This window comes from Nicotiana tabacum, chromosome 2, assembly GCF_000715075.1.
Source record: "Nicotiana tabacum cultivar K326 chromosome 2, ASM71507v2, whole genome shotgun sequence".
In the NCBI taxonomy this organism is placed as follows: Eukaryota; Viridiplantae; Streptophyta; class Magnoliopsida; order Solanales; family Solanaceae; genus Nicotiana; species Nicotiana tabacum.
The window spans coordinates 8,709,918-8,731,481 of NC_134081.1; the positions used below are offsets into that span (position 1 = coordinate 8,709,918).

The window sequence follows — 21,564 nt, forward strand, 5'->3', positions numbered from 1 at the left end:
GAAAAATTGATTAAAATGTGAAATAGAGCCTTAAAACTCAATTAAGTTGACTTTGGTCAATATTTTTAGCAAACATATCTGGATCAGTATTTTGACAGTTCAGGTAGGTCTGTCTCGTGATTTGAGACTTGAGCGTATGCCCAAAATTTAATTTGGAGGTCCCTAGCTCAAGTTATGGCCATTTAACGGAAACTTGAAATTTAAAGGCTAAAGATTTCCAAAGTTTGACCACTGATTTGACTTTTTGATATTGGGGCCGGAATCGGATTCTGAAAATTGAGATAGCTCCGTTATGTCATTTATGACTTGTGTGCCAAATTTTACGTCATTCCGGATTTATTATCATGGTTCGGCACAAGATTTGTAAATTGAAAAGCTTGAAACTTAAAAGTTCGAATCGAGGTGTGAATTATAATTTCAGCATTGTTTGACATAATATGAGACCACGAGTAAGTCCATATTATGTTATGGGACTTGTTGGTATACTCGGACGGGATCCCGAGTACCCTGAGTGTGAATTGAATCGAAATCGGAACAAAAATTGGACTTAAGCAAAATCTGGAATTTCGCAGCTTCTGGTGCCTTCGCTTCTGCGAAGCCTTGGTCGCAGAAGCGGCTCCGCAGAAGCGTGAATTACGTCGCAGAAGCGGAAGTAGAGGAGCTGGGCAAGAAGCCGCAGAAGCGGAAAGATGGACGCACCTGCAAGTCCACAAAAGCAGACATTGGTTCGCAGAAGCGAGGGGCAATGCAGAAACGACATTTTCAGTCGCAAAAGCGACGCCGCAGATGTGGCCATTTCATCGCAGAAGCGAAAATTGACAGAACATTAAGGAGTCGAAAATGGCCATTTTTCTTCATTTCGTTTAGACTTTTAAACCTCGGGTTTTGGGCGATTTTAAGGAGTTTTTCAAAGGTTCGAATTTGGTAAGTGTTCCTTGTCCTATAATGATTATATTTCATGAATCTGTATCTATATTCATCATTTCACTCGGATTTAGATGGAAGAAATTGAAATTTTTGTAAAACTTTCCAAAAATAAAAATTTAAGATTTGAAGGTCTATTTGACATCGGAATTTGGTAATTTTTGTATGGTTGGACTCGTCTCGGAACAGATGTTCGGGTTTCGTAAGTTTTTTCGAGATTCGAGACATGGGCCCCACTGTCTATTTTTTAGATGAATTTCAGATTTTAATCCGGAAAACTAGTAAATTCATATGAAATTAGTTCCTACGATTTGTATTGAGTATGTTGAATTGTTTATGACTGGATTTGAGGATTTCAGACACGAATTCGCGAGGCAAAGGTTTATTGGAATCTTGAATTTGGTTGCAAAGCGAGGTAAGTGTCGTGGTTAACCTTGACTTGAGGGAATAGAACTCTTGAATTATTTGCTATGTGAATTTCATGTATAACGATGTATAGGCAAGGCGACGAGTACCTATATTTTGTCAAATTAATTGTTTGCTTAATTATTTAAACATCTTAAATTATTTTAAGATACGAATTAATTATTGTAATAATTATTTCTCTCTTATTCCTTGTCAAATATTAATTCTTGAATTTCTGCAATAATTGTTACATGCTTATTTGATTTATATGTCTTAAATGCTATTTGACTTTTAGCATATTAAATATTAAACTACCTATTTTCTCCTTGATTTCCACAATTAATTGCTACTTGTCATTGTTTGTTTCATAAATAAATTATAATTATTGTATGCCTTGATGCTTAATAGTTTCTCATTGAACGTGATATTTATTGGATCGGGTTGCAAGCCGCAACAGATTTATTTAAAGTTTATATTGTTGGAGCGGGTTGCAAGCCGCAACAAAAATTTATTGAGGAATTATATTGTTGGGACGGGTTGCACGCCGCAACGAAAATTAATTGAAATAATAATTGGTTATGACTGCCGAGTTGACTTCAACTGTTTAAATGAGTTACCTTATTTATTTCTATTGATGTTGTTATTATTATTATTGCGTACATGTTAATGTAAGTGACCTGTCTTAGCCTCGTCACTACTTCGTCGAGGTTAGGCTCGGCACTTACTAGTACATGGCGTCGGTTGTACTGATACTACACTCTGCACTTCTTGTGCAGATTTCGGAGTTGGTCCCATTGGCGTACCATAGACTTGCTCGGGTTTCAGATACCCAGAGGAGACTTGAGGTATAACTGCACAGCGTCCGCAGTTCTGAAATCCCCATCTACTTTATTTTAGCTGTGTGGTTTCTTTCAGATAACTTTATTTTATTCATACCTTTATTTGTATTATTCTAGAAGCTCGTACACTTGTGACTCCAGTTCTGGGATGGTATTTAGATATCGCGTTTATTATGGATTATTCACTTTATTTCAGACTTTATTTCCGCATTTGTTTCTTTGTTATTAATTAATTTAAAATTATGGTAAAATGGCTAATTATATTCTAATGTTAGCTTGTCTAGTAAGTGAAATGTTATGCGCCATCATGGTCCCGAAGGTGGAAATTTCGGGTCGTGACAGTTGGTATCAGAGCCCTAGGTTACATAGGTGTCACGAGTCACGAGCAAAACTTAGTAAAGTCTGAAGGATCGGTACAGAGACGCTTCTACTTATCTTTTAGAGGCTATAAAGTTTAGGAACAACATCACTCCTTTCTTATTATGTCGTGCGATCTTATTCTATCATCGATAATTGAACCATTCTATCCTTATTCTCTCGCAGATGGAAAGAACATATAATTCATCTACCAATGGATAAGGACCAGAGCCCTCGGTGGCAACTATGGCCAGGGGTAGAGGTCGAGCTCAGTCTAGAGCTAGAGCAGCAACACCTGTTGTAGAATCTCAGGTGGATCTTCAAGAGGAGGTTCCAGTTTAGACTGTACCAGTTGGACCAGTTCAGGTACCGGAAGGATTCATAGCTACTCCAGTGCTTCGGAACGCCCTAGTCCGTTTGGTGAGTCTTATGGAGGGCGTGGCCCAGAATGGTATAATTCCAGTGGCACCAGGCATCTCACAGGCTGGAGGAGGAGCACAGACTCCCACTACTCCTACTCCGGAGCAGATGGCTCCCCAGTATCAGGCTCCAGCAGCCCCGCTAGTTGGGGTAGTTCATCCAGTTGTTGCGGCACCGGCCGGTGATAGGCCCGCCATGTCTTCTGAGGCCTTATTGAGACTGGATAAGTTTACTAAGCTCTTTCCATTTCACTTCAGTGGTACACCTTCTGAGGACCCACAGGATTATCTTGACTTCTTCCATAAGGTCCTGCAGAACATGGGTATAATTGAGACCAATGGGGTCGATTTTGCTGTATTTCAGATGACGGGATCCGCCAAGAGGTGGTGGAGAGATTATACATTGAAAATACTAGTTGGATCGCCTGCATTGACCTGGGAATAATTCTCACAACTATTTCTAGAGAAGTTCCTCCCTATCACATTGGGAGAGGATTATTGCATGCAATTTGAGCGTCTATACTAGGGCAGTATGATTGTTACTTAGTATGAGTCCCGTTTTGTGGATTTAGCTAGACATGCTCTCCTTTTACTACCTACTGAGGGAGAGAGAGTGATGAGGTTTATTGAGGGACTCACTCACTATCAGGCTTCAGATGGCCAAGGAGACCGGAAATGAGATTTCCTTTCAGGCGGCTGCTAATGTCGGGAGGAGGATCGAGATTGTTCTTGCACAGGAGAGAGGGCAAGGGTCTGATGAGAGGCCTCATCAGTTCGGTGGATTCAGTGGTGACTCGTCTGGAGGCAGGGGTAATTTTGGTAGGGGTCATCCTCCCAAGCCGTTTCATTCAACACTTCAGGATTCTCACGGTGCTTCAGGGAGTCACGGTCCTATTATGCCTTACTCTTGGGAGCCAGCATTTAGTGCACATTCACCTCCTATCAGTGCACCACCACTCTATAGTCACTACATCGGTTATCCTGCCCGTTCGGGTCAGCTTCAGTTTCAGCAGCCACGACAGCATGATGAGTGTTATAAGTGTGGGAACATTAGTCACACCAGGAGGTATTACCCTAGGTTGTCGAGTAACAGATCTCGACGTGATTCTCGTACCATCATACCGACACCGGTTGCTTCATCGCCTGCTCAGCCAGCTAGAGGTAGGGGTCAGGCAGCTAGAGGTGGAGGTCAGGTCGTTAGAGGTAGAGGTCAGACCGTTAGAGTTAGAGGCCATCCCAGAGACACAGTTCAGAGTGGTGGAGCCCACCCCCGATTTTATACTTTTCTAGCTAGGCCTGAGGCCGAGTCATCTGATGCTGTGATCACAGGTATTATTCTAGTTTGCCATAGAGATGCTTTAGTTCTATTTGATCCAGGATCTACTTATTCCTACATATCCTCTTATTTTGCTTCATATTTTGTGCTTCTGTGTGTGCATCTACACCGGTGGGAGACTCTGTTGTAGTAGACCATGTCTATCATTTGTGTGTGGTTACTATTGGTAGTCTTGAGACTAGTATGGATCTTCTACTTCTTGATATGGTAAATTTTGATGTAATCTTAGGTATAGATTGGTTGTCCCTTTATCATGCTATATTGGATTGTCACGCCAAAACGGTGACCTTAGCCATGCCGGGGTTACCTCGACTAGAGTGGAAAGAGACTCTTGGCCATTCCACCAGTAGGGTTATCTCTTATGTGAAAGCTCGACGTATGGTCGAGAAGGTGTGTCTAGCTTATTTGGCTTATATTCGCGATCCCAACGCGGAAGTTCCTTTTATGGATTCAGTTCCAGTTGTCCCTAAATTTCCAGATGTATTTCCTGCAGATATGCTGGGGATGCCACCCGACAGAGATATTGACTTCTGTATTGATTTAGCTCCGGGCACTCAGCCCATTTCTATTCCACCATACCGTATGGCCCCGCCGGAATTGAAAGAATTAAAGGAGCAGTTACAAGACTTGCTTGATCAGGGATTCATTAAACCCAATGTCTCGCCCTGGGGTGCACCAGTGTTATTTGTAAAGAAGAAAGATGGTTCAATGTGAATGTGTATAGATTATCGGCAGTTGAACAAGGCTACTATCAAGAACAAGTATCAACTGCTAAGAACTGATGACTTATTCGATCAGCTTCAGAGTGCCAAGGTGTTTTCAAAGATCGACTTGAGGTCTGGTTACCATCAGTTGAAGATTAGGGTCTCTAATATCCCTAAGATACCTTTTCGGACTCAGTATGGGCATTCCGAATTCCTAGTGATGTCATTCGGGTTGACAAATGCCCCAGCAGCATTTATGGATTTGATGAATCGGGTGTTCAAGCCCTATTTGGATTCTTTTGTGGTTGTATTCATTAATGATATCTTGATTTACTCCAGCAGTCGAGAGGAGCATGAGAAACATCTTCGGAGTGTGCTTCAGACTTTGAAGAATAATCAGTTATATGCTAAATTTTCAAAATGCGAGTTTTGGTTAAACTCAGTTGCCTTTTGGGGCATGTTGTATAGGCAAAAGGCATAAAAGTGGATCCTAAGAAGATTGAGGCTGTTCAGAATTGGCCTAGACCTACTTCGGTTACAGAGATCCGGAGTTTTCTAGGTTTGGAAGGTTATTATCGTCAGTTCGTGGAAGGGTTTTCAACTATAGCAAGCCCATTGACCAAACTAACCCAGAAAAGTGTTCCATTCAGATGGTCAGATGGGTGTGAGTTGATCTTTCAGAAGCTCAAGACTGCTTTGAATACGGTGCTAGTGTTGGTATTACCCACAGGTTCAGGATCTTATACGGTGTTTTGTGATGCATCTCGCATTGGGCTTGGTGTAATATTGATGTAAGATGGCTGGGTGATAATCGCATATGCGTCGCGGCAGTTGAAAGTTCACGAGAAGAATTATCATGTTCATGACTTAGAATTGGCAGCCATTATTCATGCGCTAAAGATTTGGAGGCATTACCTTTATGGTGTCTCGTGTGAGGTATTTAATGATCATCGTAGCCTTCAGTATCTATTCAAATAAAAAGATCTTAATTTGAGGCAAAGAAGATGGTTGAAGTTGTTGAAAGACTATGATATCACCATTTTGTATCACCCCGGAAAGGCTAATGTGTTGGTCGATACTTTGAGTAGAAAGGTTGTGAGTATGGGCATCCTTGCTTATATTCTGGTTGGTGAGAGACCGTTGGCTATAGATGTCCAGACTTTGGCCAATAAGTTCGTGAGGTTAGATGTTTCAGAACCCAGTCGGGTTCTAGCTTGCACAGTCGCTCCGTCTTCTTTAAATGAGCGCATCAAAGAGCGGCAGTATGATGATCCTCATTTACTTGTTCTTAAGGACACGGTGCGACACGATGATGCCAAACAGGTTGTTGTGGGGAAAGATGGAGTTCTGCGAATGCAGGGTCGTATTTGTGTGCCTAATATTGACGGGCTTCGTGAATTAATTCTTGAAGAGGCACACAGTTTCAGGTATTTTATTCATCCATGTAGCGCCAAAATGTATCAAGATTTGCGGCAACATTATTGGTGGAGGAGAATGAAGAAGGATATAGTTGCATATGTAGCTCGGTGTCTGAATTGTCAGCAAGTTAAGTACGAGCATCATAAACCTGGTAGTTTGCTTTAGAAGTTAGAAATTTCTGAGTGGAAGTGGGAGCGTGTCACTATGGATTTTGTTATTGGGCTTCCACGGACTTAGAGAAAATTCGACGCATTTTGGGTCATTGCGCACAGGTTGACCAAGTCAGCATATTTCATTCCAGTGGCAGTTACCTATTCTTCAGAGCGGTTAGCTGAAATTTACATTCGTCAGATTATCCGCCTTCACGGTGTGCCCGTGTCTAACATTTCTGATCGAGGTACGCAGTTCATATCGCACTTTTGAGGGCTGTACAACGTGAGTTAGGCATGCGGGTTGAGTTGAGTATAGTATTTCATCCACTAACAGATGGACAGTCATAGCGCACTATTCAGATATTGGAATATATGCTTCACGCTTGTGTTATAGACTTTGGAGGCTCTTGGGATCAGTTCTTTCCACTTGCAGATTTTGCTTATAATAATAGCTACCAGTCAAGCATTCAGATGGCTCCATATGAGGTATTATATGGAAGGCGATGCCGATCGCCAGTTGGTTGGTTTGAACCGGGAGAGGCTCGATTGTTGGGTACCGATTTGGTACATGATGCCTTGGTTAAGGTCAAAATTATTCAGGATCGACTTTGCACAACTCAGTCTAGGCAAAAGAGTTATGCCGATCGTAAAGTTCGTGACATTGCATTCATGGTGGGAGAGAGAGTATTGCTTCGGGTTTCACTTATGAAAGGTGTAATGAGATTCGGAAAGAAGGGCAAGTTGAGCCCTAGGTATATTGGACCCTTCGAAATTCTTGAAAGGGTGAGCAAAGTAACCTACATGCTTGCATTACCACCTAGTTTATCAGCGGTTCATCCGGTGTTTCATGTGTCTATGCTTCGGAAATATTATGGCGATCTGTCCCATGTGTTAGATTTTAGCTCAATCCAATTGGACAAGGATTTGACTTACGAAGAGGAGCCGGTAGCTATTCTAGCCCGGCAGGTCCGACAGTTGAAGTCTAAGAGTTATCCTTCAGTTCGGGCTCAATGGAGGGGTCAGCTGGTAGAAGAAACTACCTGGGAGTCCGAGTCGGACATGCGGAGTAAATATCCACACCTTTTTACCAGCTCAGGAACTTTTCTAATTCCGTTCGGATGAACGTTTGTTTTAGAGGTGGATAATATGATGACCCAAAAGGTCATCTTTAAATTTAATAAATAATTTTGTGTTCTAAGACCTCGAAGAGCATAATTTATCATTCCTCGACTTGCGTGCGCAGTCCGTATAATTTTCCGAAAAGTTTTTACATAAAAAATTAATTAAAATATGAAATAGAGCCTTAAAATTCAATTAAGTTGACTTTGGTCAACATTTTTAGCAAACAGACCCAGATCAATGTTTTGACAGTTCCGGTAGGTCCGTCTAGTGATTTGGGACGTAGGCGTATGGCCGAAATTTAATTTGGAGGTCCCTAGCTCAAGTTATGGCCATTTAACGGAAACTAGAAATTTAAAGGCTAAAGATTTTCAAAGTTTGACCACGGATTTGACTTTTTGATATCAGGGCCGGAATTCGATTCTGAAAATTGAAATAGCTTTGTTATGTCATTTATGACTTGTGTGCAAAATTTGAAGTCATTCCGGATTCATTTAGCATGTTTCGGCACAAGATTTGTAAATTGAAAAGTTTAAAACTCAAAAGTTCGAATCGAGGTGTGAATTATAATTTCAGCATTGTTTGACGTGATATGAGACCCTGAGTAAGTCCGTATTATGTTATGGGACTTGTTGGTATACTCGGACGGGGTCCCGAGTACCCCGAGTGTGAATCGAATCGAAATCGGAACAAAAATTGGACTTAAGCAAAATCTGGAATTTTGCTCCTTCTGGTGCCTTCGCTTCTGCGAAGCCTTGGCCGTAGAAGCATGAATTGCGTCGCCGAAGCGGAAGTAGAGGAGCTAGGCAAGAAGCCGCAGAAGCAGAATGATGGAAGCTCCTGCGAGTCCGCTGAAGCGGACATTAGTTCGCAGAAGCGAGGGGCAGCACAGAAGCGGCATTTTCAGTCGCAAAAGCGACGCCACAGATGCGGCCAATTCATCGTAGAAGCGAAAATTGACAGAACATTAAGGGGTCAAAAATGACCATTTTTCTTCATTTCGTTTAGACTTTTAAACCTCGGTTTTTGGGCGATTTGAAGGAGTTTTTCAAAGGTTCGAATTGAGTAAGTGTTCCTTATCCTATAATGACTATATTTCATGAATCCATGTCTATATTTATCATTTAACTCGGATTTAGATGGAAGAAAATGAAATTTTTGTAAAACTTTTCAAAAATGAAAAATTAAGATTTGAAGGTCCATTTGACATCGGAATTTGGTAATTTTTGTATGGTTGGACTCGTCTCGGAATGGGTGGTCGAATTTCGTAAGTTTTTTCGAGATTCGAGATGTGGGCCCCATTGTCGAGTTTTTAGATGAATTTCGGATTTTAATCCGGAAAACTAGTAAATTCATATGAAATTAATTCCTACGATTTGTATTGAGTATATTGAATTGTTTATGACTGGATTTGAGGATTTCGGACACGAATTCGCGAGGCAAAGGTTTATTAGAATCTTAAATTTGGTTGCAAAGCGAGGTAAGTGTCGTGGTTAACCTTGACTTGAGGGAATAGAACCCTTGAATTATTTGCTATGTGAATTTCATGTGTAACGATATATAGGCAAGGTGACGAGTGCCTATATTTTATCAAATTAATTATTTGCTTAATTATTTAAACATCTTAAACTGTTTTAAGACACGAATTAATTATTATAATAATTATTTCTCTCCTATTACTTGCCAAATATTAATTCTTGAATTCCTGCAATAATTGTTACATGCTTATTTGATTTACGTGTTTATATTGGGGAAAACGGGTTGCACGCCACAACAGATTTATTTAAAGTTTATATTGGGGGGAACGGGTTGCACGCCGCAACAGATTTATTCTAAGTTTATATTGTTGGAGCGGGTTGCACGCCACAATATAAATAAGTTGAGGGATTATGACTGCTGAATTGACTTCAATTATTGATATTATTTACCGGTCTTACTACTATTCATATTATTATTATTATTATTATTATTATTATTATTATTATTATTATTATTATTATTGTGTACATGTTAATGTAAGCGACCTGCCTTAGCCTCGTCACTACTTCGTCGAGGTTAGGCTCGACACTTACAGAGTACATGTGGTCGGTTGTACTCATACTACACTCTGCACTTCTTGTGTAGATTTCAGAGTTGGTCCCAGTGGCGTACCATAGACTTGCTCGGGTTTCAGATACCCAGAGGAGACTTGAGGTATAACTGCACAACGTCCGCAGTTCTGAAGTCACTGTCTACTTTATTTTTGTTGTGTGTTTTCTTTCAGACAGCTTTATTTTATTCAGACCCTTATTTGTATTATTCTAGAAGCTCGTGCACTTGTGACTCCAGTTCTGGGATGGTATTTAGAAATCGCGTTTATTATGAATTATTCACTTTATTTTCGCATTTGTTTCGTTGTTATTAACTAATTTAAAATTTTGTTAAAATGGCTAATTATATTCTAACGTTGGCTTGCCTAGCAAGTGAAATGTTAGGCTCCATCACGGTCCCGAAGGTTGGAATTTCGGGTCATGACATTATATTAGTTCATGATAGACTCAATACCATAGGAATATAGGATTGATATATTGTGGACAGGCGAGTAGTATTGTGAGAACATGCTATTCATATAAACGATCCGGTCAATGGGCAACCATTGATAATTTGGATTAACAAGTGTGGTTATGAAGTGTGGTTATTGAACTTAATAGGATTGATAAACCGACCACAGCCCTGGAATCTTCATCTCCTCTGAGTAAAATCCAAAAGACACGTTTGCATCCCTGATAAATTAGCTAATTACTTGTTCAATCTTTGCAAGAGTAGTTTAGTAGATAAACAACATTTATGATTATCTTGGACAACTAATTGATTTTAGATTGCTTAGTTAATGATTAATTTAAGTCTTTGTGGGTTCGACATCCGGCTTTCGAATCACTTTATTACTTGACGGCCACGTATACTTGCGTGTACTTGGGGAACCAACACGTCTCTTTTTATATTATATTGTTGTCCTTATTTCAGACAGTGTTACCATTTAGCAATTCTCTCAAGTCTCAAATAAGAACCTCATCTGACCATTTCAGTAATATAAGCGGATGAAATTACAATGGGTCGACAAACTGGTTTCTTACCATCATGTCCTAATACATTTCAGGCATAGGTGTCCAGGCAAACTAGAATTAGAAAAGTAAATAAAGTTGGCAAGCAAAGGCGGATGGGATTTGGTTCAATGGATTCAATTGAACCCAATATTTCTGAGCACGATCATATATATATATATATATATATATATATATATATATATATATATATATATATATATATATATATATATATATGTATATGTATATATATATATATATATATATATATATAGGAGTTTTGTTATGGAATCGTCAAGGAGCTGCATGTTCATAGAAAAACATAACATGTCAAAACTACTGGCAATGCAGAAATGATTAAGGAATTGAATGTTCATAGAAAAACATAACACGTAAAAACTACTGGCAATGCCATATATTCCATCTGCATGACACATTCCAGATGCATGGTGTGACCACAAGGTGAGATAATGATATGCATAATTTATGTATTATATGTATATAATTGGGTATAAATAATATATAATTTTATATATGGCTAGAAAAAGTAAACAGTAAATATAGCCGGCTATTTATGTAAAGATCCTAAAGAGAAGTGTGTGACCATATGATTGAAAATCGTAAAAATTGCATGGAGCGCCCTATTTGGTCGCCCCTTTTTAACTTATACCCGTTTTATTTTTCCATTTGTATTCGTACCCATATTTTTGTTAAAAGTATTTTAAAAAGATGATTTTGCCCTTCTTTAATAAAAGACTGACTATAGACTGCACGGCAAAAATTCAGCATATTTTGGTATGAAATTTTAGCAAATGAACTAAAAAACTTCAGAATGCATTAGCAAAAATTCATTAAAAAATTACATACTACAAGACAAAAATTTAAGCATGTTTAGTCTGAAACTTTAGCAAATGAACTAAGAAACTTAAGCATGTTTAGTCTAAAATTTTTGCATATGAACTAAAAAACTTAAGCATGTTTAGTCTGAAATTTTAGCAAATGAACTAAATAACTTCAGCATGCATTAGCAAAAACTCATTAGAAAATTACATACTGCAGGGCAAAACTTCAGCATGTTTAGTGTGAAGTTTTAGCAAATGAACTAAAAACTTAAGCATATTTAGTTTGAAGTTTTAGCAAATGAACTAAAAAATTTAAGCATGTTTAGTCTGAAATTTTAGTAAATAAACAATATAACTTAAGCATGTTTAGTCTGAAATTTATCAAATGAACTAAAAAACTTAAGCATGTTTAGTCTGAAGTTTTAGCAAATGAATTAAAAAACTTAAGCATGTTTAGTCTGAAGTTTTAGCAAATGAACTAAAAAACTTAAGCATGTTTAGTCTGAAATTTTAGCAAGTGAACTAAATAACTTAAGCATGTTTAGTCTGAAGTTTTAGCAAATGAACTAAAAAACTTAAGCATGTTTAGTCAGAAGTTTTAGCAAATGAACTAAAAAACTTAAGCATGTTTAGTTTGAAGTTTTAGCAAATTAACTAAATAACTTCAGCATGTTTAGACTGAAGTTTCAGGTAAAACTCATGACAAAATTGTAGGCTGCAGGATAAATAACTTCAGCATGCATTAGCATGAAGTTTTAGCTTCAATGTGAAACAACTTCATGCTATATTAGCATGAAGTTTTAACTTCAACATGAAGCAACTTCATGCTACATTAGCATGAAGTTTTAGCTTCAAGGTAAAACAACTTCATGCAAGTGTGATTCTGAAGATGAATCTGGACAAGTTTCTGATTTTTTTATAAAGTTGCTGAGAGGAGAGGAGGAGATTTTTTTTTCACGAATGAGGTTGCAGATCACGCGATTAATACGTGATGCAGGTTTTATATCTTTTATCAGGGGTATAATTGTCATATTATTACAAATTTTTTGTCAGCTGGCTACCAAATTAATAATTTTTAAAAATAGGGTACATGTTAAAAGATGGCACAAATATAGGGTACGACTGCAATCCCCCTTGAAAATCTTGCGTGCCAACAAATAAAAGAAAGAAGGAAAATCTTGATTTTTCTTTTTTCAACTTCATGATATATTATAGATAATTCAATATTCTCCAACAACAACGGAAAGATCAAATATATATACTTCCTTTGTCTAAAAAAGATTGTCTTAATTTGACTTGGCACAACTATAATAAAGAATAGAAGACTTTTGAGAGATGTGGTCATAAATAAGCCATTAACATTTGTGTGGCTGTAAAACTTTAAAAACTTATGGTCTGAAACCTGTCATAGCATTTGTGTGGCTATAAACGTTTCCTATTGAGGAAATATTGAAAGGTGACAATTTTTTTGGAACAGATTAATAAGAAAATAGTGTCAATCTTCTTGAAATAGAGGGTGTGTGTGAGTGTGTGTATGTGTGTGTGTGTGTGTGTATTTATATTTGTTATTTCCATTAAATGAACATGATTGGTTTATACATAATAAACTGTTTAGTGGGCGTTGGGACATAAGAATTGTAAATAAGAAAATCAAAATGATATATATTTGGGACTTGGGGGGAGGTCTATGCATGTGTTATGTCTTCCAATATTTTCTCGACCTTCAAATTACGGATATTCATCTAGTAAAATGGCATGGTATAACAATACATAAAGAGAATTGGCAATATCTTAGCCTTATACTAGGTTTGGCAAAGGTAACCCCCAAAAATTGGTATTATATAGCCAAATCCTAAATAACCCTAGTTTCTTATTCTCTCTCCCTGTATTTCTTCTCCAATTTTCTTCTACAATCTTTTTTTTCCCTTCTTCTTCAATCTAGCAAATTTTCTTCTTCAATCTGGATTTGGAAGGGCAAGTGTGTTTGAAAAGTTGTAATAGTTGAATATATTTTTCTATGAAGTTTAGATCTTCTCATCACGACGGCAATTCTGTAGAAAGATTTATTTTTTATCTAGTTTTCCTCTTGTCTTCATCCGATTGTTGCTTTGTTTGATTTGATTTGTATTTCTTTGGCAGACTCCAATTTTCTTCTTCTCCTTCTTCTTCTTCTTCTTCTTCTTCTTCTTCTTCCTCCTCCTCCTCTTCTATTTTTTAATTATTAAAAAGAAAATATGTATGTTTGAGGTGGTGTATATCTATGTATATCATTATGTGTACCCGTGTGTATATCATATTGTATATCGTGATATACATTGTTAGATAAGGCAATTAAAGGTTAAATCGGAATCAAATCGCCTAACTAATTTTAAGAGAGTGAAATTCATTCTGAATAAACTTACTTCAATTTTTTTTATTAATCAAAGAAGGATTTGTTTTTTATATAACAGGTTTAGAGCAACTTTTAAAATATAAAAATAATAAATATAATTATAGGAGTAAATAAAATTTTGATATACAAAGATTTTTTATATACATTCGATGCGTTATACACCGCAATATACAAATAATATAATTATTTTATTGTGATATACATTGATAAAAAAGCAATAATAAATTTTAAATAACTATATATATGATTTCGTATTTTATATATACAAAGAAGGAAAATAAAATTTTAATATACATGTTCATATACACAAGGAAGAAGAAAAAGATGTGATATACACATTATTGTTGTGATATACATTTATTGGCTATTTGATGTTAATAGCTATAAGTCTATAACTAGGGCTATTTTCTGCTAATTATGTGGGTACGTTGTCACACCATGCCAAAATCCATGTCGTGTTAGCTTGTGCTATGTTGTGAACCCACATGACTCAGTATGGGGTTATGAGCCAGAAGTGTGCAACAAAGCTGATCTAGTTGGGAGTATTGGGCCTGGAGCTAACTGAGAAGAGGCCCAATGACTAAACAGCCGAATAGAATATTTGGACATTATATTTGGGATCGAGGGGGAATACAGGGCATGCGAATTATGTTGAAGTTTCGGCTCAAGTATGTGCTTCTCATCTCCTCTTCTGGATCTGTATTCTATCCCCTTTCTTCTTAGCTTCCTGTTGTAGTTTCTTTTCTCATCTCGTCTCTATTTGCTTCAGTGTTGTTTTCTATTGTTCTGTGGACATTGAGTTATTGTAATTTCATTTGGTGAGTTAATACAATCAGTTAATTTGGGTGTAATCTCTGGTTCGTTTCATGCTCCGTCCTGTTAAACTAAGCAGGATTTTTTTTTCGTCTAGTAAGTAGAGGTTACAAGAAAATAAGAAAAAAAAACTACAAACTACAAAATATAATATGAACAAGCAACTTGGATTACAATTTCAATAATGTCACTAGATCAACAAATGATGTTCTCTGATTTTTCTCCTCATGAATGCCGATTTAAGGGTTCTTGACTTGTTCTTGACGGGACAAGATACTTCGCGAATAGTTTCAGCTATCACGAGTGGAAGATTTTGGAGTCACCCGAATAGATTCTTGACTTGCACTTCATTCTTGAATTTGATCATGAGCGAGGATCACCAAACCAATATAGAGGAAGACTTCTTATGCCTTTTCAAATCTGCTCCAGCTTCCCTTTAACTTAATTGATGTTTTTTTCTGGTATCATTTGGCCATATGGGAGAATTGTGATAAAGTTACAAGTATTTGCTTTAATTTGGTTGACCATTTAAATTGCAAACCAATCCCATATTTCTTACTTGTCGTGAATTGGCCAGTTGACTTGACTTGACATGTCACATCACTCGACATATGTCAAGATTATACTGGCTATTTCATTTGACTTGTAACAATATAGTTTGACATGTTTCATTTGACTAAGCTAATCGCACTTGATGTGCTAGTGAAGTGCTTAAATTTGGAGTCCAACTAAATGGACTAGCCTAGATAAAATTGGTCTGTAATTTAAGAAATTTTTACTTAAATAGCCGATCAGTTTTTTTTTCTCGTTATACATAAATTATACATTAATATATATATTTATACACATATTATATACCGAGTATGTATATGTTACACATCCGCCAACTATTTTTCGTTTAAGCGGTTAGTAGGCTGCTATTTAGGTTAATTCTTCTTAATTTAAATTTAAATTATGTTGGACTTAAATAATTCACCTTTACTTGGATTTAGTATTTCTTGAATTAGAAATTTCTCAAATTTAATATGGACTTTAACACCATGAAAATTTGTTTGTCGACAATTGTATTAAGATATGAATAGTAAATAGTTAAACCTATTTGTTTTCTCAATATCTGATGATAAAATTATCTATACTTAAACATCAATAAAAATCTAAAATCCAAATAAAAATACTAATTCTACTAGGAATTCTAAAATCCTTGCGTCGTATGGATTAATTAGGCTTAGAATTAATCTTAGCCGTTCAATCAATTCAATCCCATCATATTTCTGGTCCCAAAACTGATAGGAATAGGATTTTCTTTATTTCTTTTTTTGCTGAAAACACACATTCTGAATTTGCTGATTTCACAATAGATTGAATTTCTTCAATTCGTATTTTGAATTGAAGCAAAGATTGTCGGTATATTTCAAAGAGCCGTTCATCGAAACCCTAGCCGAGACAGGTAGCTGAGTAGCAATTTAGAGACGCACCAAAAAGGTCACGCTCTTACCCTCTTTAATATATATATATATATATATATATATATATATATATATATATATATCAAGTTTCGAATGTTTGATTCTATTTTTAGGATCTAATTTTGTTATATAATGCATGTTTAATCGTATGATTAGACTTGATAGTGCATATTTTGCGGATACTAGTGTATTTGAAAGGTTGCGAATCATATCTCTGTTACTCTTTTTTTTTTGGTAATGAGGATGTGTTATTTATGATGAATATCTAGGACTCTTGTTGTTGTTGCTGCGGTTTGTGTTCAAGGAGTGGCCATTTCGCTTTTTTAGAAAAACTGTTATATTCAAATTTTTGATTATGCCGTTTGGACAATTGGCCTGCTGATTTTGGACCGTTAAGCAAAGCATGTTTTTATGTGACTGACTGTACAAATTTTGATATTGTATACTTTTTTTACATCATCAGTTTAAGTCAACTTATAACATGTAACTTTATATAGGAAAAAATTACTCGCACCCACTGTTTACATTTAAAGTAATTTGTGAATCATGCTTCTGTTAACCTTATTTGAGAATTTGTTCTTTATGATGAATATTTAAGTAGCTTGTTGTTTGCGCTTTGTGTTCATGGAGTGACTGTTTTTCTTTTAGAAAAGCTGTTAAATTCAAATCTTAACTTTCATTTAAGACACAATTTGTTCTCAGTAAGAGTTCTTCAATGTTTTCCAAAATGTGCTGATTCTATATTGTACATGCTTGTAAAATACTAACGTTTTTTATGGTGCATTTTTTCAGGTAATTGTTAAGAAGCCTCCTTCTGAACTTGATCCGTCTCAATCCCAAGTTCAAAATGGGGAAAAATGATTTTTTGACTCCAAAGGCAATTGCCAACAGAACAAAAGCAAAGGGCCTGCAGAAACTGAGGTGGTACTGCCAGATGTGCCAGAAGCAATGTCGAGATGAAAATGGATTCAAGTGCCACTGCATGAGCGAGTCACATCGACGTCAAATGGAAATCTTTGGTCAAAACCCTAATCGCATCGTCAGTGGCTACTCAGAGGAGTTCGAGAGCTTATTCCTTGAGCATATGAAGCGCAGTCACCGCTTCAGTCGTGTTGCTGCGACTGTTGTGTACAATGAGTATATTGCTGATTGCCACCATGTCCATATGAATTCCACTCAATGGGCAACATTAACTGAGTTTGTGAATCACTTGGGAAGAACTGGAAAATGTAAAGTTGAGGAGACCCCGAAAGGGTGGTTTATTACCTATGCTGATGGAGAATTTGATGCCTTCTTCAAGGAAAAAATGAAAAGAAAGAGATTCAGGGCCGACCTAGCAGATGAAGAGAAGCAAGAAAGGGACATTAAGAAGCAAAAAGAGTGTGCAGAACATTTGATGGCTGCAGGAGATATTGATTGTTCTGAGAAGCAACTGGAGTTGCAGTCTAAACCCTTGAAGAAATTAGAGACTAATCAGAAAATCACGTTACAATTGGGCTCATATTCAAAATCTGCTATGAAAGAGAAACCGGAAAGCACAATATTCTTGTTTGATGAGTTAGATAATGAGAAGAGGAAAAAAGGTAACAAGGACAGTGAAAAAGCTGGTAAGAATAGTAAAGGTGGATCAGTGTTGGATGAGCTAATGAGAGAGCAAGAGCAAGCAAAGGAGCAGTATAATAGGAAAGATTATTGGTTATGTGATGGGATAATCGTGAAGGTATTGAGTAAGGCTTTGGCTGACAAGGGGTACTATAAGCAAAAGGGTGTTGTTCGCAAAGTTATTGATAAGTATGTTGGGGAGATTGAGATGCTTGAAAGTAAGCATGTTCCAAGGGTTGATCAAGAAGAGCTAGAGACTGTAATTCCCCAAGTTGGAGGTCATGTGAGAATAGTTAATGGTGCATATCGTAGATCTAATGCCAGACTGTTAGCGATTGATACAGACAACTTCTGTGCTAAAGTACAAATTGAGAAGGGAATATATGACGGGAAGATTCTCAAGGCTATTGATTATGAAGATATATCCAAATTGGCTCAATAATGGGGATAGAGGATTCCAAAGGACTAAGAGGGTGTTTGGCTAAGCTTATAAGCTGGTCAAACTAGCTTATAAGCACATTTTGGCTTATCTATGAGTTTGGTAAATATCCAAAGTGCTCATAGCTTATAAGCTAAAATCAGTCATAAGTTGGTCGCTCCCAGCTTATGGCTTTTTAGCTTATAAGCAGTTTTAGTTTGACCAAAGCTTTTACTAGTTTATCCTTAATAATATTTTTTAATTCACAAAATATTTTTCCCAAAATAAATTTTCTAACTTTCCCTTCATTCCATATTCGTTGTTCATCATTTTCTTTACAAAGAAACTTTTTAATTTATAATCTTTTGTAAAGTTTAAAGGATATATTTGTCATTTTAACAAAATAACAGCTTATCATCACTTTTCTACCAAACACATCAATTACTTATTATTAGTTTCAGCACATCTATCCAAACACGTAAATGCTTATTTAAAAAATCAGTTTCGGCACTTAAAAATGCTTTTCAGCACTTCAAGCTTATCAGCTATCTATAATCAGCTCATCCAAACGGGCTCTAATATTAGTTAAGGGAACTGGTGGAAAGAGAGAAACAGAAGGTGTTTTGAAGGCAAAGGAACTCAGTTCTGAAGATTAATCTGATTGCTTTTGGCTGATTTCTTGTTGGTGTAAATTGGAATAGATTGTTGATAGTGAAACCGTGTTACAGTTATGTGAAATTTTTGTATAGATAGTCAGGGTTTTAATTTTTTTTTTTAAATTTCTCTTTTGCTTAACTTTTGAATGTAATTGCAGCACTTTCTAAGTGCTGGTCTTTTTAATATCAGTAACACTTGCCATTTCTCAAAAGAGTGTTTTTTTTAAAATTTCTCTTTTGCTTAACTTTTGAATGTAATTGCAGCACTTTCCAAGTGCTGGTCTTTTTAATATCAGTAACACTTGCCATTTCTCAAAGGAGAACTTGTTGGAGCCTGTAGAGCCTTACAAGATAACAATGGTTCTGTTGCTTTTTCAATATATGAATATCCAACTTCTTCTTCTTCTTTGCGAGACAACTTGGTTTGGTATCAATTGTACTGTCACAAATTTTCTTTTATGCTTACCTGTAACGACCCGACTTGTCGTTTTAAGAATTAGCGTCCCGTTCAACGGCTTAAGACCTCGAGAAGCTTTGTAATGTGTAGTATGACTTGCGCGCGCGGTCGAGTTTGGTTTTTGGACGATTCGAGATTTAATTGAAAGAACAATATATTCTTGTTTTGGAAGCTTAAATGAAATGAGTTGATCGAAGTTTGACTTTTGTGTAAACGACCCCAGAATGTAACTTTGATGGTTCCAATAGCTTCGTATGGTGATTTCGGACTTAGGCGTATGCCCGGAATTGGAGTTGGAAGTTCATAGAACAATTCGGCGCATTTTGGCGAAATTAGAAAGTTGATGTGTGTTAATTATATTATTTTGTGTGCAAACAAGGACTATTAATATGATGGATATCAATTGGATATGATAATAAGTGTACGAGGCATATTATAAGTGATGTGGGGTCTAAGGAGAGGCCTAAACCTAAGTTAAGTTGGAAATTTCATGATAAACTAAAGTTCCAAATGAGTACGCATAAGACCAAAATTTGGATGAGCATATCTACATATATATAAGGAGTTTTGTGATGGAAAACCTATCAAATGAAAAATCTTCGAGTCTAGTTTCTAACGCTTCAAACCGTTCGTCATTTGGACACTCCTACAAGAAGTTATGACCAAATTACCGAAAGCTGGCAGAAATTTACACTACCGCGCCGCCCCATGCGCCGCGCCTGTGGAAAATTCAAGAATGTTTCAAAATGTCATTTCCAGACACTTTTTACACAGCCTTCCTGCGCCCCGCGGCGCCCCACGAGAGGGGAGAGCGATTCTAGAGAGAGGAAAGGAAGGACTAAGGATTTCACTACTCTACCTTGAATCAAACCTTGAAATCGCATCAAAGGGAAGCTAGAGCTTCAAAGAGGTAAGAATTTCTTTCGCCAATCCTTCAATTTCGAAATCTAACTAGAAATGGGTAATTAGTAAGATGATTCTTGGATGCGAGAGTATTAGTTATACATGCTTGTACCAATAATGTTGTGGGAAGATTGTTAAGTTTAAATGGGTAAAGATTGGGTTGAAAAATGGTAGCAATCTTCAAAGACTTTAATTGAAGATTTGAAGGGCAATCCGATGTCGGAATTCGATAATTTTTGTATGGTTGAACTCGTATCGGAACGGGTGTTCGGATTTTGTGAGTTTTTCAGGGATTCGAAACGTGGGTTTCACTGTCGATTTTTAAAATGAATTTCGGATTTTAATACGGAATATTAGTAATTTCATATGGAATTAATTCCTACGATTCGTATTGAGTATATTGAATTGTTTGTGACTAGATTTGAAGCGTTCAGACACGAATTCGCGAGACAAAGGTTTATTGGAATCTTGAATTTGGTTACGAAGCGAGGTAAGTATCTTGCCTTACCTTGAGTGGGGGAATTATCTCTTAGACATTGAGTCTTATGTGGAAATTGTGTAATTGAATACCATGTACGCGAGGTGACGAATACGTACTTGGTTTATATGTGCAAATTATATCGGTTGAAATTCGTAGACGCCCTTAAGTATTAAATTGGAAAATTGTTGTGACTTATTAAATCCCTTATTTGTCATGCCTCATTCCTTGTTTGTCGATGTTGTTTTTATATAATAATTTGGTGTGATTGCCACTTGACTTTTATGTGAACTCTGTGTTTGTTTGAGTTGCCATTTTCAAGGAAAACACTTTCATTATTGATTTTACCTACAGATAATTTAAATGAAAAATTTAGTTAATAAGATGAATAAATCTATTTATTTCCTGAAGTTGTGATTTAAAAGAGGTGTTGTTCCTTGATGAATTACTTTCAGTTCACGTTGTTGAAAATTTGATATTGAATTATAAAGGCCGTGAATCATATTAAGGCAAAGTGCCAAATTGTGAAATATTATTCGGTTGAGTTGTTCACTCTCGAACAATTTGTTAAGATGTTGTGCACATTATGATCGAGTCGTGACTCCTTATTGTGGAAAAATAATGTATTGTTGATTTCTGTGGCAAGTTGTAATATTTGAGTACTTGATGTGCAATTTGTGATATGTTGTAATATTTGAGCACTTGATGTGCAATTTGTGATATGTTGTAAGATTTGAGCACTTGATGTGCAATTTGTGATATGTGAGCACTTGAGGTGCA

At 36.6% G+C, this 21,564-nt stretch overlaps 1 protein-coding gene across 1 annotated transcript; it reads left to right on the forward strand.

Moving 5' to 3' along the window:
• The first annotated feature begins 16,012 nt into the window (after positions 1-16,012).
• LOC107786626 (KIN17-like protein) lies at positions 16,013-19,158 on the forward strand. Its single transcript, XM_075230372.1, has 2 exons — positions 16,013-16,286; positions 17,063-19,158. The coding sequence occupies exon 2, from the start codon at positions 17,118-17,120 to the stop codon at positions 18,312-18,314; it is 1,197 nt and encodes a 398-aa protein (XP_075086473.1). The 5' UTR covers positions 16,013-16,286; positions 17,063-17,117; the 3' UTR covers positions 18,315-19,158.
• Positions 19,159-21,564: the final 2,406 nt, after the last annotated feature.

Coding starts and splice junctions, on each gene's coding strand:
- LOC107786626 (XM_075230372.1), top strand. CDS start 17,118: ATGGGGAAAAATGATTTTTTGACTCCAAAGGCAATTGCCAACAGAACA.